Here is an 18,217-nt window from a genome sequence, read left to right as displayed (position 1 = left end):
GACTTATCAGACACTATGAAAGTCACCTGACACATATAATCTCACTAAATCCCCAAAACACAAGAAGATAATTATATGTATGTATATATAATTATACGTAAATTTCTAGAGAAGAAAATAGACACAGAGGTTAAATAACTTGCCTAAATAACAAGGATGGCCAAACCAAAATCTACCAATTCTAAATCCTCTGCTATGTCCTAGGCAACATTAGCTGCTTCATCTTATTTAACAGAACAACCCTTAAAAGGTATTAAGTCACCATATAGTGGGCAACAACAGGTCCCTTATTAAATGCAATTTTCTCACTATAGTGCCCCTTGGGATCATTTACACAATTACATAAAATGTACGATAAGTAATACAGCACAAACGGCAAAACAGACCTTAACAATCCTCTCTTCCTATAATGCTAGTCACATAAGTTCTAACAACTCAGAGGGAAATAAAGTTTAGTTTGCCCCCAAATTTACCATGAGGAGTTAAGAGGAAAGAATAAACCAGAAGATCTTCAGAGTGACTGCTTGTTTCATTAATTAACTCCTGAGACAAAAGCAGAAATTAATCAAAGTTCAAACTATAATAGATTTGAAAACAATAAATGGGAAGAAAGCGATGAAAGTAATGTTAAGAGAGTAGCAGAGTATGGCTACAAAGTTCTTCCAAAAGGAAAAGATGAATGATGATGATTTCAATGATAGCAGCAATGGTAGGAACATTTATTGTGCACTTACTAAGTATTAAGTACTCTATCAAGCTGTTTATATGCATTGTCTAATTTAATACTCACAAAAGTTAAAGACATTAGTCCCCTTAAACAGATGATGGAAACAAAAGAATTAAGTGACCTGCTCAGGTTCTCAAAACTAGTAAGTGGATGAACTAGAATTCAAGTCAGAGCCCAAATGCTTAAGCATTAATTTAGAGACTGCCTCTAAACAACAGCAGATGAGTTCACAGTTTCATGTTAAGCTCTAAACAGGCAACCAAATCTTATATTTGCCATACAAGTTTCCCTGTCTCCTTCCTACTTCCCAATGAGGCACGGTCACTTGGTATAGGAAGTGAAACATGGAAGCTTCTCAAGTGGCAAAACAGTATAAAATTTTTCTCCAATATTTATCAAAATCTATAAATTGAAATGTCTAAAATTTATGTTCCAAAATCTAAAATCTGAAACCACAAATTACTTGATTTACTATGAAATGTTCATGCAATTAAACTTTGCCTGAAGGAAGAAATTAATATCCATAATTACTGATCCTTCTCAACTTTAAAATAGGCCAGTTTTATAATTAATGAAGTATGTAATCACATACAGTAAAAAATTAAAGTAATGGTTATTTAAAGAAAGGACGAAGACACAATACGTTTCCAGGAGGAATAGTTAATAAATTAGTTCATTAGTTAATTAATAGATATAGATAAGTGCATGTTTTCAGCCTTTTTTTTTTACATCTGACCTAATTGCAAACTGAAGTGAAAGATTTTTTGTGCTCTTTCTATGATTACAAATTTGTCCTTATAAAATGTAAGAAATAAAGCAAAATTTACCTACTCAAATTATACTACATCATATATGCCCTTAAATCATTCAATTTAAAACATATAATCTTATTTATAGGAATTTCAATTCTTAATTTGTGGAAAATTATATAAAGGCTATAGCCTCTCTTGCTGTTAAAAAAAAAAATGAAAGAAAAAATATACATGTATTCATTTTGTGAAAAGACTGTTACATTGATTGTTAAATTGATACATATCACTTTTTAAAATAATAGTACTAGGGGCTGGCCCCATGGCCGAGTGGTTAGGTTCACGCGCTCGGCTGTAGGCGGCCCAGTGTTTCGTTGGTTTGAATTCTGGGCGCAGACATGGCACTGCTCATCAGACCACGCTGAGGCAGTGTCCCACATGCCACAACTAGAAGGACCCACAACGAAGAATATACAACTATGTACTGGGGGGCTTTGGGGAGAAAAAGGAAAAATTAAAAAAAAAAAAAATCTTAAAAAAAAATCTAAATCTAAAATAATAGTACTATTCATAATATGTGGGTAATGAAACTACTAAAAATTAACTGAAAAAATAAATGTCAAGAGGGGCTGGCCCCGTGGCCGAGTGGTTAAGTTCACGCGCTCCGCTGCAGGCAGCCCAGTGTTTCGTTGGTTCGAATCCTGGGCGCGGACATGGCACTGCTCATCAGACCACGCTGAGGCAGCGTCCCACATGCCACAACTAGAAGGACCCACAACGAAGAATATACAACTATGTACCGGGGGGCTTTGGGGAGAAAAAGGAAAAAATAAAATCTTTAAAAATAAATAAATAAATAAATAAATAAATAAATAAATGTCAAGAAAAAAACTACAGTTCATAAGGATCCACATCAATGCTCAAAAATCAGGAATGCAATCAATTTGTTTGTCAAAGTACGTAGTGAACAGAGACTAAACATTTAGCAACAAAAAATATTCAAAAAAGTAAACTGACTGCTTTTTAACCAACAAACCATAGACATACAGACAAATCAATTTGAAGAAATTAAATATTGATTTCTCCTTTCCTAGATTCTTTATTAGTATTTCTGCTGATTTTCTTTCTAAGTCATGAGATAGATGCAAACAAGCAAGGTGAGGATCCTTTAACAGGAACACAGAATAGTTAGGTACTTGTACTGACCGGCTCAGAGTCATAGCAATAATCATCCCAGCTCTGTCTGAGGGGTTTCTTTGTTATCTGAAAGTAAGGCAGATTAGTTAGGTAGAAGTAATGGTTATCACACTTTTCTAATCACCTCTTAGATGTAAGTGTTGAGGAAGGATTGCTGTTATCCAAAGAAAGTTGTTTTGTATAGCAGCATAAAACAAGAAAGAATTACGTAAACATTCAGATTCTGGGAGATCATTATAATCAATCATATCTGCTATTGTCCAGTGACTCTGAGATTTACATTAACTGCTGGGTCCCATATTCTATGAATAATGATCTTATGACAAGAATATGTATGGTATGGCCACTGATTACAAAAAGATGTGGAAAACAATAATAAACTCTAGATTTCTCTAATACTAACAACTATCAGCTCATTTATGGGCAGTTACTACTTTTTAAAAAGGAAAATATTTAATCAACCAAATATAATGCAAATAAACATGCAAGGGGAAAAACTCAGAAACTATAACAACTATTTTTCTAACCTACTTCATTCTATACAGTAAAAATACCCAGAATTATACCAGAAAATGATGTTCTGAATAATTTTGAAGTTCTCCATATATTAATACAGAGTTATGTTAGTTTATATAAACATGTAGTTTCAAAATTAAGAAATATCACTTATACAGCATGCTGTGTATCTTGGGAGAGGTCTAAGATGTTACTTTCACAACCTTAAGTACAGACTACAATCTTTGAGTCATCATCAATGTGCTAATTTGCTTATAAAAGCTTTGTACAGATTTTTCAAATTATCATACGTGAATTTTTTTCCAGACATTACATTTTGCCTCAAATGATTAAAAAATAAAGGGAGACAATCTGTTATTTAAGTGATCTACTGTCACACCAATTCTATTAATATTCTAGAATTTTTGTTAATATGAGGAATAAGAAAATTATAGAAACCAATGTAATGAAAAGTGAGAATTGCTCATTATTACGGAAGTGAATTTTGAGTTTCAAGGAAAGATACAAATTCTCTAATAAATCATTTCTTTTGATGAATTTCACATTGAACGTTTAAAGGGATCACTCACTAAAATATTAAAATAGTCATACTCTAAGTCCTTATCATAATGTCATGCAAAGAAGTACATGTATTAGACTTCAAAACATGCAAATAAGGTTTCAAGTAATCCCTTGCAAGGACATTAATCATTAGTTACATTTAACATGCTGTGGTCTACAAAAGGTAAACCACTTTGGAATGAGAAAAGCATTTTTCTAACATGGAGGTACGTATAAACAACTTATTACTCTCTTAAAGTGTCTCACAAAAAGCAAAAGGCACACAAATAACTACTCTTTTACAACACATATGAGAGTAAAAGTAATTTTGAAATTTGACAATTACATCACATATATTTTTAGACTGCATGTATGAAAATGCTAAACAACCAAAAGGACCTACAACTAGAATATACAACCATGAACTGGGGGCTCTAGGGAGAAGAAGTAGAAAAAGAAAGAAAGAAAAAGATTGGCAACAGATGTTAGCTTGGGTGCCAATCTTAAAAAAAAAGAAAAGAAAAGAAAATGCTAGTTAATAGCCATTACCAGGTTTGAAAACAAAGAATGCTACAATAAACTTTCTCTCAAGAGGTAAAATTTAATAATGCCCTACATTTCAAAATGCTTTTCATGAACTCTCACCTGATTGAGATAATGATATTCTTCTGGTTGTTTAAGATGGAATGCTAATCTCTCTTCTTCACTTGCTCCTGCCAGGAGGTAATAGAATACATGATAGTTCCTGTTGGAAATAAAGAAGTACGATTTTATAATGCACATGATCTATGGTTATCATTGAACAAGAAAAAAAGCAAACATTAATTAGTAAATGTTCCAGCCTTGCCTCAGTTTTTTAATACAAAGATGATAAATTCAATATTTAAGTACTCCTTCAAAATAGTTTTGGATGCTGAGTTCAAAAGAGGGGGATGAAGGCAGCGATGCGGCAAAGTTAAGGCCTCCGAAAATTCTCTCCTCCATAAAACCAATTAGAAAACTGGCAAATTTGTCAGAATCAGCTTTTTCAGAACTCTGGAAGTTAACCAAAAGCTTACAGCAATCCAGGGAGTCTTTACACAAGAAAAATAGCTAAATCTCAGTAAAAATGGCAACCTTTGTGGCCTTTTATCTTGCCTTATTCCACCTCCTGCTCACCAGCTCCACGATAGCCTTCAAACCAACAGCTTATAATGATGAACATCAGAAGGCTGGTAGCCTCCAAAAAGGGCAGACCAAAGTTAGAGCTTGTTCAGAGAATCATTCCTAAGAAATATCATTATTTGTACTGTCTGGTGGTTACCTGGAAGAAGCCACATTCAAAACTGTCTTTATTTAACCTGACTCAGAGTTAGCCCAGTGTGAAAATCTTTTCCCCCAGGGCATGCAGAAAACAATTACGGACAACTGAAAACATCAGCTGCCTGAAGTGGTGGATAAATGTTGGGGCAAACAATAAACTAACCAAAAAAATTAAAGGGAAAAGCTAGTAATTGAGATCTCCACACAGGTGTTGAAAAGCTCCAATACATTCTTGGAAATCTAGAAGGCCATGTGCATGTATCAGCCTGTGTGCATGTCCAGGGCAGCATGTCCATTCAGCAAAGACCAGAGGAAGTACAAAGCTCTCACCTCTGGCTAACCTGTACAAACAGGAAGTAAAGGCTAAGTCACAATTATAAAATACCTACCTGAGTGTTAAGGCATGGCCCAATACATATAAGGAGCCCCACATCAAGAATTTAAGGAAATCTCTGTTTAATCATTACCTGACAACCAAGCTAACCAAGCAGATACTCCAGTGGCCACACTCCAAAAAAAGAGACTTCATGAAAGTAGCTCAGAAAAGTTCTAACACAAACAGCAGGAACAAAAACAATCACCATAAACCGTGAGAGTGGGAGAATCTCATTTCCAGAGCTGCCACATGATTATTTAAAATGGCCAATTTTCAACAAAAACATTAAGAGGCATGCAAAGAAAGCATAGCGCATACAAAAGAGAAAAAACAATCAATAGTAACTGTCTTTGGGGGGGAGGGGGATTTAAAGATTTTATTTTTCCTTTTTCTCCCCAAAGCCCCCTGGTACATAGTTGTGTATTTTTAGTTGTGAGTCCCTCTAATTGTGGCATGTCGGACACTGCCTCAGCATGGCTTGATGAGTGGTGCCATGTCCATGCCCAGGATCTGAACTGTTGAAACCCTGGGCCACCAAAGCAGACTGCGTGAACTTAAACACTCAGCCACAGGGCCGGCCCCACGTTTTTTTTAAAGATTTTAATATTAACTGTTCTTGAAGAAGCCCAAACATTAGACTTATAAGACTTTTAATCAGTTGTTTTAAATACATTCAAAGAACTAAAGGAAATCATGTTTAAAGAACTAAAGGAGAGTATGAAATGACGTCTATCATATCAAATAAAGACTATCGATAAATATAGAGAACTTATTTAAAAAATCAAAAAGGAATTCTAGAGTTGAAAAATATAATAACTAAAATGAAAAAGTATCTAGAGGAGGGGCCAGCCTGGTGGCGCAGCAGTTAAGTGCGCAGGTTCTGCTTCAGCGGCCCAGGGTTCACCAGTTCAGATCCTGGGTGTGGACATGGCACCACTTGGCACACCGTGCTGTGGTAGGTGTCCCACATATAAAGTAGAGGAAGATGGGCATGGCTGTTAGCTCAGGGCCAGTCTTCCTCAGCAAAAAGAGAAGGATTGGCAGCAGTTAGCTTAGGGCTAATCTTCCACACACACACTCTCACACAAAGTATCTAGAGGAGCTCAATGACAGATTTGAGCGGGCAGAAAAAAGAATCAGCAAACTTGAAGACAAGTCACTTGAGAACAGTCTGAAGAACAGAAAGAAAAATGAATGAAGAAAAATGAACAGAGTCTCAGAGATGTGTGGAACACCATTAAGCAGACACCAACACATGCATAATGTGGGAGACCAACATATGCACAATGGGAGTCCCAAAAGGAGAGGAAAGAAAGGGGCAGAAAGAATATTTGAAAAAATAATGACCAAAATTCCCCAAATTTGATGAAAAACAATTTACCCATTCAACAAACTCAACAAACTCCAGGGAAAAGAAACTCAAAGAGATCCACACCTAGACAAAAGAAAATTGTTGAAAGACAAAGACAAAATTTTCAAAGCACCATGAGAGAAATGCTTCATCAAGAGATCCTAATATAAGATAACCAGCTAATTTCTCATCAGGAACCATGGCAGAAGGATAACATATTCAAAGTACTGAGAGAAAAACATTATCAATTAAGAATTATATATCCAGCAAAACTATCCTTGAAAAATAAAGGAGAAATTAGGACAGTCCCAGATAAACAAAAATAAGAGACTTCATATATAGCAGAGGGGCCCTACAAGAAATGCTAAAGGGAGCTTTTCTGGCTGAAATAAAAGGAGACTAAACAAGATCCAGTTAAACATGAAGAAATAAACAGCACTAGTAAAGGTAACTACATACATAAATACAAAAAAGAGTATAAATTATGTTTTGTTTGTAACACTTTTTTTCCTATTAGATTTTAAAGATACCTGCAAAAAAGCAATAATTATAAATCTGTAATGTTGGGTGAACTATTATAAAGATGTAATCTGTATGACAATAACAGCACAAAGGAGGGGCAAATGAAGAGAGATACATAGGACCAAAGTTATTTGTATACTATTAAAATTAACTTATTAATCCAAACCAGATTGTTAAGATGTTTACTGTAATCACCAGTGCAGCCATTAAGAAAATAACCCAAGAAATATATAAAAGAAACACCAATGGGATTAAAATGGTACACTAAAAAATATTTATTTATACAAAATAAGGGAGTAATAGGAGACTAAAGGAACAAAAACATCATAAAACATATACAAAACAAATAAAAATAATATTAAAAAATTCTCCTTCATAATTACATTAAATATAAGTGGACGAAACTCTCCAGTCCACAGGTGGTTAACTGGCAGAAGAGATTTAAAAAGAAAAAATGATCTAACTACATGCTGTCTACAAAGGATACACTATAGATTCAAAGACACAAACAGGTTGAAAGAAAAAGGATGGAAAAAGATAACATGCAAACAGCAACCAAAAGAAAGCTTACTATCTACACTAATATCAGATAAAACAGATTTTAAGACAAAAATTCTTATTAAATCAAAGGACATTTTATAATGACAAAAGAGCCAATCCATCAAGAAGATATAACAGTTCTAAACATAAATGCATTTAAAAACAGAGCCCCAAAATACATGAAGCAAAAGCTAAAAGAATTAAAGGAAGAAATAAACAATTCAAAGACAGTACTGGAAATATTTCAATACTCACTTTCAATAATGAACACCACAACTAGACAAAAGATCAACAAAGAAAAAGAGGATTTGAAAAATACTAAATGTCAACTAGACCTAAGAGACATTTATAGAATACTCCATCCAAGAACAGCAGGATACATATTTGCTCAAGCACACATGCAATATTCTCCAGGATAGACAATGTTAGACTATAAAACAAGTATGAATAAATTTAAGGGGAGTAAAATTATACAAAGTATACTTTCTGACCACCTTACAATGAAATTAGAAATTAATAACAGAAATTTCCAAATTTCACAAATACGTCAAAATTCAACAACACACTCCTAAATAAGATCAAAGAAGAATCACACACGAAATTAGAAATACATTAAGATGCATGAAAACAAAAACACAATATAACAAAACATGGGAAACAGCTGAAGCAGTGCTCAGTGGGTCTTTATACCTGTAAACCCGTATTTTAAATGAAGAAAAATCTCAAATCTATAACCCAACCTTCCCCCTTAAAAAATTAGAAGAAAAAAGAGCAAACTAAACCCAAAGCGTGCAGAAGGAAGGGAGTAATAAGCATGAGAGCAGAAATAAAACAGAGAATAGAGAAAAATCAATGAAACCAAAACTCGCTCCTTTGAAAAGATCAACAAAATTGATAAATCTTTATTTAAACTGATCAAAAAGAGGGGGGAGATTGCTATGGTCTGAATGTGTACCCCTCAAATTCCTATGTTGAACTCCTAACCCCAAAAGGTGACAGTATTAGGATGTGGGGCCTTTGGGAGGTGATTAGGTCATGAGGGTGGAGCCCTCATGAATGGGATTAGTCCTCTTACAAAAGAGATCACATAGAGCTCCCTATTCCCTTCCACCAGGTGAGGACCCATCAAGGTGGCAAGGGTTATGAACCAGAAGGAGGGCTCTCACTAGAATAGCCGCTCATACTGCAAGTGCCTTCATCTTGAACTTCCCAACCTCCAGAACTGTGAGAAATAAATTTGTGCTTTTATGAGCTACCCAGTTTGTGGTATTTTGCAGCCCAAAAGAACTAAGAAAGAGGCGGAGACTCAAACTCAGGAATGAAAGGGGGGACACTGCTATGAACCTTACAGAAATAAACAAGATTATAAGGGAATACTATAAACATTTTTTTTTTTTTTTTGGCCAACAAATTAGATAATCTAGATGAAATGCACAAATTCCTAGAAAGAAAAAAACTACCAAATCTGACTAAAGAAGAAATAGAAAATCTAAAGAGATCTAAAACAACTAAAGCATTTGAATTAATAACCAAAGCTTCCCCAAAATAAAAACCCAGAACCAGATGGCTTCATTGGTGAATTCTACCAAACATTTAAATAACTAACCCAATCCTTCACAAACTCTTCCTATCTCATTCTATGAGCCACTATTACCCAGATACCAAAACCAGGCAACAACATCAAGAGAAAAAAACCCATACAGCAATATCCCTTATGAATAGAGACACAGAAAGTCCTCAACAAAATACTAGCAAGCCAAATCCAGTAACATATAATAAGGATTATATATACATCTGCAAATAAAATCCAACAAGATAACAGAGAATCAGTTTATAAGCTCTGGATCTTCATCTCCCATTGATTCTTCACATCAAGGAAAATCAGCTTATATCCCTGCCACTCCATTAAAATGTATTAGAAAAAGTTACTAATAACTTTCTAATAGCAGTACCTGTTAGCTCTGCAAGTCTTTTTGGAGCTATTCTCTTCCTGAAACTGTCTTCCCTTCATTTTGAAACAACTCTAAGTCAGATTTCCTCTTCTGCTAGCCACAAAAAAATTAATAGAAAAGTCTGAGTTCTAATCCTAACCTTGCAGGTAATTCATTATGATAATGTTAGCTATTAATTATTGAACTTTTATTATATATAAGGACCACACTGAGTATTTTATAAATGTATTTCATTTAATCCTTTAAACAATTCTAACATAGTTTTCCATCTGTAAAAAAGGAATAAATAAGAAGCAGAGAGTTTAAGTGAGATGCCAAAGGCACATCTAAAATTTGAATACAGGTCTGTTTAACTTCAAACTCTGACTCTTAACACTATTTTGTCTCACTGTAACATGAAGCCAATCATTTACCTCTCTGATATTTGGTTTCTTCACCTATAGGAAGATATATATATCATCTCTGAAGTCCCATATACCTCAAACATTATAATGAAATGAGCTTAATTAAAAACCTCGCAAATTAGAGAAAGAACACTAAAACATGGAAAAATGCAAAAACGCTCACAAAGAGCTAAAAGATACCACCTGTGATACCAGTGTTTTCCTTTCTGATAGTTTGCCTAGAATTTGGAAAAGGCAACAAAATTCTACATACTCATTAAAAAACCTCCTTCTAGCAGCCTCTGAAAAAGTGCTGTGTTCTGCCCCATGATATAAATAGCATTACATGTAAAGCTATGTATGGTATAAACTGAATTAAGGGTCATAATATACAAAGATCCTAAAAGTCAATCTGCATATACAAACGTTAACTTGATCTAATAATATAGATAAAAATATGTACCGTTCATTATGCTCTTGATAAACGAGTCTGGACTTCTCCAGTAGATATTTTTCAACATAGGCACTAGAAGAAAACAAATTGGTTGATATAAATAACAAAGCTTAACACAAGCTAGACAAACATTTTTTCAGAGAAGACACAACAGCATAAAGAATACTATTATCCAGATCATTTTAGTACATTTACCATTAAAACTGTGTTATGGACACCATTAGTGTTATTCACGTTAAATTCAAAACATAAGTCTCTTTTTTTTTCCAATAAAGCAAAATAAAGTCAATACGTGGCACATAAGACCCTCCCATGACATAAAGTTTACTTTCTTTCCAGGCTGATATACCACTACCCATTCTTTCAGACATTATACTTTGGCCAGACCTTACTAAATAAGGCTCAAAGATGTACTTTCTTTACATATTCATGCTATTGCCACATGCTGGAATCAATTTATTATTTAATGATTTACTCAATAAGTACTTATCAATTGGGCACTGTGATAGGCACCATTCAAATATGTAAATAAGTAATACGCTACCTGTTCTAAAGGGGCTTACAAACTAGTAGAGAAATCGGTAAACTAGCACCTATCATACTGAGTTGATAGGTTTATTATAGAGCAACAACCAGGATATTACGGATGTACAAAGAGAGACACATAAGAGTCAATCCAAGAAGGAAAAAGGATGTAAGGAAGAATTCTCATAAAGGGTCAGTACAAAGCACACAGTAAATATTCAGTAAATATATCTGGTGAGTGACTGAGTAAATTACTCTGAAATCTGACAAGAAGGCAAGGAGAAGTGACTTTACCTAAAGGCATAAAAGAAAGAGGGTACTGACAGTTTCAGGGAAGACAATTAGTTAACATGGGTAGAGAATGAGATTGGCAAATGGACTAGATCAAGAAGGACCAATATACTATAGGCTGGAAGAATTGAATTTATCTTGAAAGTAATGAGGAACTGAAACACTACTTGTATTTCTGATATATTATTCTCTTTATTTAGCCTGAACCCTTCAAATCTCCAATATGTCTTACCCAAATTGGAGCAATCAGTTAAGATCTCACTGGAAAAAGAGGTTCTACAGTCTGAAAATTAAAAGCACTAGACTCCTGAATCCAAATTACTTAGCACAAATCTCTCTAGGGTCAAAATTTGACCAAGCTTTTATTACCCTCAGTTCCCTCCTACTGTATGCTCTCTATTTCAGTCACTCCCAAATACAGGTTATTCCCTCAAGCTTGCCATTCACTCCTGACTGTATTGTTCATGCTCTTCCTTCCACTTCTAATTCTCCAGTCTATTCCCACTCTGTCCAGTAGATTCCATTCATTCATTAAATTGAAGCTCAAATGTGCCTTCTGTGCAAATCTATAGCCAGTACCATCACCAATAATTAAAACTGATCACTTCTTCTGAATTACCATTATCACCTCGTCTAAACTACTGAAACAGGATCTTATCTCTCCAAAATGGGAGAAAGCGAACTAACAAAACTTAGTGTGTTAAATTCTTATACTCACCCTGCATGCAAATATCACTGCCTCTATTTTACAAATGGAGAAACTGATGCTCAAAGATATTAACATAATGCAGCTAATAAACGGCAGAACCATCTCTTGAACACAGGTATATTTTAACTACAAAGGCTCTCTCTTTGAACTATACCAATATACTTCTGGACATCTCTCTTCCCTCTCTTTCAATCCATGAGTTACACTGCTACAAGAGTATCTACCTATAAAATAAGATCACAATCATGTTGTTCCTCTACTTTCACTTGATCCCCATACTAAAGTGTATGTTACGGTGAACTGATGTTATGCCCATCTGGGCTTGTTTTTAAAATACATCAGCATAGAAAAAGAAAAAGGAGTTAGATGAAGCAAATATGGCAAAGTATGAAAACCACTGAATCTGAGTGGGAGTTTTGCGTACTATTCTCTTTACTTTTGTGTATGTTTGGCCATTTTTCATAATAAAACTTTTAAAATCTGCTTCCCAGTGTCAAGAGGATAAACTATAATCATAAGAGCTTTATTCACAATCTGAAACCAACTGACCACTGTGCCCATAATCCTTAGCTACTGAATTTACGTCCTCAAGTATACCAAGCTATAGCCATGATTCCATTCACTTGCTAAGGCAAGTTCATCAAACGATAATGTGATTTCCCACTTTTTCTGTTTGGCATATTTTCAACACCCAAGATAAAAATCACCCTTTTTTGTGAAGTCCCTCAGACACATAGTTCAATCATTGCACTTATCTCATTTACTGTAATCATCTTATATAAACATCCATCTTCCCAAAGAGACTATGAGAACTTTAATGGGAGACAACATATCTACATCTTTTCATATGCTCAACATTTAGTACAGGGCCTGGTACTCAAAATGAACTCCATAAATGTTTGCTTAATAAATGATAAAATGAAGATAAATATTCAATATATATTTGTTGATTCAATGTTAAAGTTAAAAATGTTCAATATGTATTTGTTGACTTACTAATCAACATGAAGATTTTTGCTCATCATTGATGTAAGGGAAAGTTTAAATTTTTTAGGTAGTCACTTAAAATATAAGAGCTTAAATTTAATTCATAAAGTGGGAAAATAAACATCTGCCATTCCTAACTCATGAAATTGTCTAAAGAATCAATGAACATATATATATCGACATTTGTAACTTAGAAAGCAATATACAAAATTTTATCCATTATCAACCTCTCCTGCAGCAAAATCATAAATACTAAGAGAGCAGCCTGACAACTTGACTGCATCTCACTTTTATGAGTAAAAGTTCCAACTGTACCTTTGGAAACTGATGATTCCTCTAACCAGGAAAGAAAGAAGCTATGAAACTTACCATTGAAGAAGGATTTAGCCTTCTTGTTTTTATTTTTGACTTTTGGGGGAAAGAACACAGTTTTGGTCAAAATTTTAAAATTCAGCAGAAATAAAATAAGACAAGCATAATTAAGATAGCATAAAAAAGAAAAATACAGATCAATCTCACTTATTAATATGGACGCAAAAGTCATAAATAAAAACTGGCAAAAAACACAGCAGCCAATTTATATATGTTTGTGTATAAATATGTCTGTGTATGTATGTAGGAGTGTGTGTGTCTTTGTATTGACCACATGGAATTCTTTTCCCAGGAATGCAAAATGATTCAGTGTTAGAAAAATAATGATATGAATAGATCTCAGAATGAAAATCATGCCAATCTCCTTAGATGCCAAAAAAGCCTTTCATAAAATGCAATACCCATCACTAACAAAAACACTCAAAGAAAATTAAAACCGAGGCTTAATTCATTAACATGAAAAAATGTCCTAAAGCCGGTATTTTACTTAGTCGAGAAAAGTAAAGGCATTCACATAGTCTGAAACAATTATTATCACAGTATAGGAGGTATGAAACCAGACAAGATAGAAAATAATCAGAGATATAACAGGAAAAAAAGTAAAAGTATCAGTAATAGATACATCTAGAAAAGGTAAGAGAAACAATAGGAAAATTAATAAAGATAACAAAATAATTAATATATAAAATTAATATAAAAATCAATACCCTTCATATATACACAAACAATACACAATTTGAAGACACAGTGTAAAGAAAAATCACACTTATAATAACAGCAGAACATTAAAATAAAATAAAATACTTAGGAATAAACCCAACAAGAAATACAAAAAAGTTAAAAACATTTCTACAAAGCACAAAAATGTCAGTTATACTTAAATTAATATATACATTAGTCCAATAAAATCAAGACAGGAAAGACATGGAGGAATCCTCAACACATATCGCTATGGGAAAGAATCCAATCTATTAAGACTATGTACTACGTGATTCCAACTATATGACATTCTAGAAAAGGCAAAACTATGGAGACAGTAAAATGATCAGTGGTTGCCAAAGGTTAGTGGATGGGAAGTGATGACTAAGTGGGGCACAGAGGATTTTTAGGGCAGTGAAACTATTCCGTATGATACTGTAATAGTGAATACATGTCTTTATATATTTGTCAAAGCTCACAGAATGTACAACACAAATGGTACAAACTAATGCAAGATGCTATTAATAAGAGAAACTGGAGGATAGGGTGAAGAGGTAAATGGGAACTCTCTGCACTTTCTACTCATTTTTGCTACGAACCTAAAACTGCTCTAAAAATAAAGTCTATTAATTTAAAAAAAAGTTATAAAGAATATTGCTGTTACAACCAGAGGACTCTGATCATAGACTGTGTAATAAGAAATATGGTAACAAAATTAAATTTCTTGAGGATAATAATAGTATTAGGTAGGAAAATGTAATTGTGGTTGCTTTACGAAATACAGTAATTAGAGGGTCAAGTTCTATGTCCGACATTCAAAAACAATTTAAAAAAATGAATGTTTGCATAATATAGAGAGAGAAAGCAAATGCTTAATAATTAATAAATCTAAGTTAAGAATGTATGGGTGTTACACTATTCTTAGAATTTTTCTCAGGTTTAAACTTTTCCAAAAGGAAAAAAAGATGCAAGGAAAAAATTTAGTGAAGACACCAACATCATTATTCTCATGAAAGAGTAAATGAACAATCTATGGTCATGACGATGCAATGGTGAAAATATAACCATGCTCCAAAGCCTATTACTGCTACTTACCCAAGTACAGTGCCTGTTTCTTGGTAATTTACTTGAATAAACTTGCCAAAACGGCTTGAATTGTTATTATGAGCTGTCTTTGCATTTCCAAAGGCCTGTCAAAATAAACAGTTCTCATTAATTTCATTTGTTTAAAAAAATGGAAAATCCTCCTTAGGTCCGCTGAAGGAGACAAAAATGCTAAAGAGATAGTAGAGAAGCAATTCACTTATACCTTCAGACCTATAGTTCAGGTAAAGTAAAAGAAAGCAACTAATAACTGAAATAAAACCCAGTAGGTAGTATTTTATACTATTCAATTCAGCAAAATAAACCAATTTTAAAAACTTAATGCTTATTAAAATTCAGATTTCACGTTCACAATCCAGAGCCAGCAAATTTTCTTAATAATTCATATACATATATACACATATATACAAATCTTGCTAAACTGAAATAATGAGCTAGGAAAAAATAGTTACATCAAAATAATTACAATTTTAGAATAGTACAAATGAAATGAAGTTTCATTACATAACATAGACTTTATTACACTTACGTGAAACAAAGCTACAGTACAAATTTTAGAAGAATAACAAACATATAAGCTTCCTAAATTGTGACCTAAAGTATACACCATACAATGGAATATTACGCAGCAATAAAAGTGAACTACTAGTACAGACATCAACATTGATGAATACCAAACATTATGCCAAGTGGAATAATCCAGACACAAGAGTATATACTGGAATATAACATTCTAGAAAAGGCAAAACAAAAGTAACAGGAACTATATCACTTTTCTGGGAATGAGGGTGAGGTTGAGAAATGTCTACAAAGGGGCACAATGAATAATGGAAATATTCTATAGTTTGATTGTATAATGGTCATTACACAGGTGTATACATTTATCAAAAATCACTAAACTGTACATTTTAAATTACTATATTTTATTGTAAGTTACAGCTCAATGAAAGTGATTAAAATTGAAATTTAAAAGAAAAGAATCCACAGCTGAACTGACATATTCAACAACTTGAATTAATCTCCAAGAGATAATGCTAAATGAGAGTAGCCAGTCTCAAAACTGTACATATTATATGATTCCATTAATATGACATTTTGAAAATAAGAATAACAGCAATGGAGAATAGACAAGTAGTTCCCACGAGTTATGAGAGTATGGGAGGGCGGAGGGTATGAAGATAAGGAATAGCATGAGGTGGTTTTATGGGGTAGAGGAACAATTCTGTATCCAGATTATATATAGTTGGCTATACAAGTTAATATCTGTTTTAAAATTTATAGAATTTTATTAGTATTATTCCTTTTAATTTTAATATCTCCTAAAAAAGTAAATTAGTAAAAAGTGCAGGCAAAAAAGGGCAATTTCAGATATACGAATCTGAAAATATTCAGCAAAAGCCAACTCACATTATAACAAACACAAAGGAAGTCCTTCACACAGAAGTAAAATGATATATTCAAATATGGATCAATGTAGGCAATGGAGAACAGCAAAAATGGTAACCACGTGAGTAAATATATAAAACATTTTTTATTGCTTAAATATCTTGAAGAGATCATTGAGAGTGAGGTCAGAGAAAATGGTAAAGATATCTGAATATCCTCTCCCCTTCATAAAAGAAATAAGAACACTAACAAAAATTCTCAAATCAACTTTTCGACAACTCTGGAAAGTAACCAAAGGCTTGGAATAATCCTTTGTAGGGGAACATTTAATCAAGGAAAATACTGAATTTCAGTAAGAAAAACAGACATTGTGGCATTTCAACTTACCCTATTACCATCTCCCTCTCCCTAGCTCCAGGATGAAGAGAAAACCAAAACCCTACAATTATAGTTTTTTTTTTAAAAGTAGACTAGAAGCCATTGGAAGTATTAGACCCGAGTTACAGCCAAAGCACTGTTCCACAGATAACTGTCACAATTTGACCTAAATGGCATTCCCTGGAAAACCTCACTCAAATGGTTGACCTGACTTGGAGATCACTCACTGAAAACAGCTTGTCCCCGAAGAGTGTTTGTTAAAACAATCAGAGGCAATTGTTCAAACACGGCAACTGCCTAAGATGGCAATACAAGGATGGGACAAAAAACAAGGTAATCAAGCAACTTAAAAGGAAAAGTTGGTGAATGACATGTATTAAAGGGACTTTGAAAATATCTGAAATGTTCTTAGGAATGCAGAAGGTTTGGTGCATGTGTAGGAGTGTGACAACCCAGGAATGTGTACATGCTCAGCAAAGATCTGAGACCTCTGGTGGACATTCAGGCTCTAGGGAACAGGAAGTAAAAGGTATGGCAAAGTTTACAATTTCATGCTTGAGTGCTGAGGGTTAATCCCAATAAGCACACAGAACCTTGTAGAAAAGAGTGGGAGCCTTATTGCTTTGGGATATTTAAAGAAACACCTGTTCAATCATTATCTGACCACTAAGCTAACTGAGTACAGAATTTGATGGTCTCATACACACACACCAAAAAAAAAACAGACTTTGCAGAATTATTTCTAAGAAGTCATGGGACAACCAAACAGCAATGACAAAATGACAACCACGAACCCTTGGAGAAGGGAAAATCTCATTTCCAAAACTGCCACACTGTATTAATAAAAATGCTGAGGTATCACCAAAAGATTATGAGACATACAAAGAAGTAACAAAGGATGGACATGGGAAAATAAAAAACAGCAATAAATAAAAATTGTCCCTGGTGAAGCCCAGATGTTGGACTTACTAGGCAAAGACTTTTTCTCAGCTATTTTAAATATTTTCAAACAATTAAAAGAAAGTATAAAAAAGATGCCTTAACAATGGAGAATATCAGTAAAGAGGTAGAAATTGTAAAAACTATTAAAATTTCAATGTTGAAAAATATATTGACTAAAACGGAAAACTCCTTACAGGGGCTCAAGTGAAGCCATG

General features: G+C 33.7%; 1 protein-coding gene across 45 annotated transcripts in view; it reads right to left on the bottom strand.

The window, feature by feature from the left end:
* The window catches only part of MYO9A (myosin IXA), a 289,948-nt gene that overhangs the window by 204,474 nt on the left and 67,257 nt on the right, over positions 1-18,217 (bottom strand). For 28 of the 45 annotated variants that reach the window (XR_011425596.1, XR_011425595.1, XM_070234206.1 and 25 more), the window contains 4 exons: positions 15,288-15,382; positions 10,619-10,681; positions 4,375-4,474; positions 2,683-2,739 (listed from right to left, as the gene is read on the bottom strand). Coding sequence is in view for 43 of the 45 variants with exons in the window: in XM_070234206.1 (XP_070090307.1) it covers positions 2,683-2,739; positions 4,375-4,474; positions 10,619-10,681; positions 15,288-15,382 (315 nt within the window). In the remaining 2 variants the exon portion in view is untranslated. The remainder of the gene's footprint in view (positions 1-2,682; positions 2,740-4,374; positions 4,475-10,618; positions 10,682-15,287; positions 15,383-18,217) is intronic. The other 17 variants (XM_023654417.2, XM_070234276.1, XM_070234392.1 and 14 more) reach the window with 1 other exon arrangement.

Source organism: Equus caballus, chromosome 1 (assembly GCF_041296265.1).
Source record: "Equus caballus isolate H_3958 breed thoroughbred chromosome 1, TB-T2T, whole genome shotgun sequence".
Lineage (NCBI taxonomy): Eukaryota > Metazoa > Chordata > Mammalia > Perissodactyla > Equidae > Equus > Equus caballus.
The sequence above is the reverse complement of the archived record's forward strand: the minus strand, read 5'-3'. Positions and strand labels throughout refer to the sequence as shown.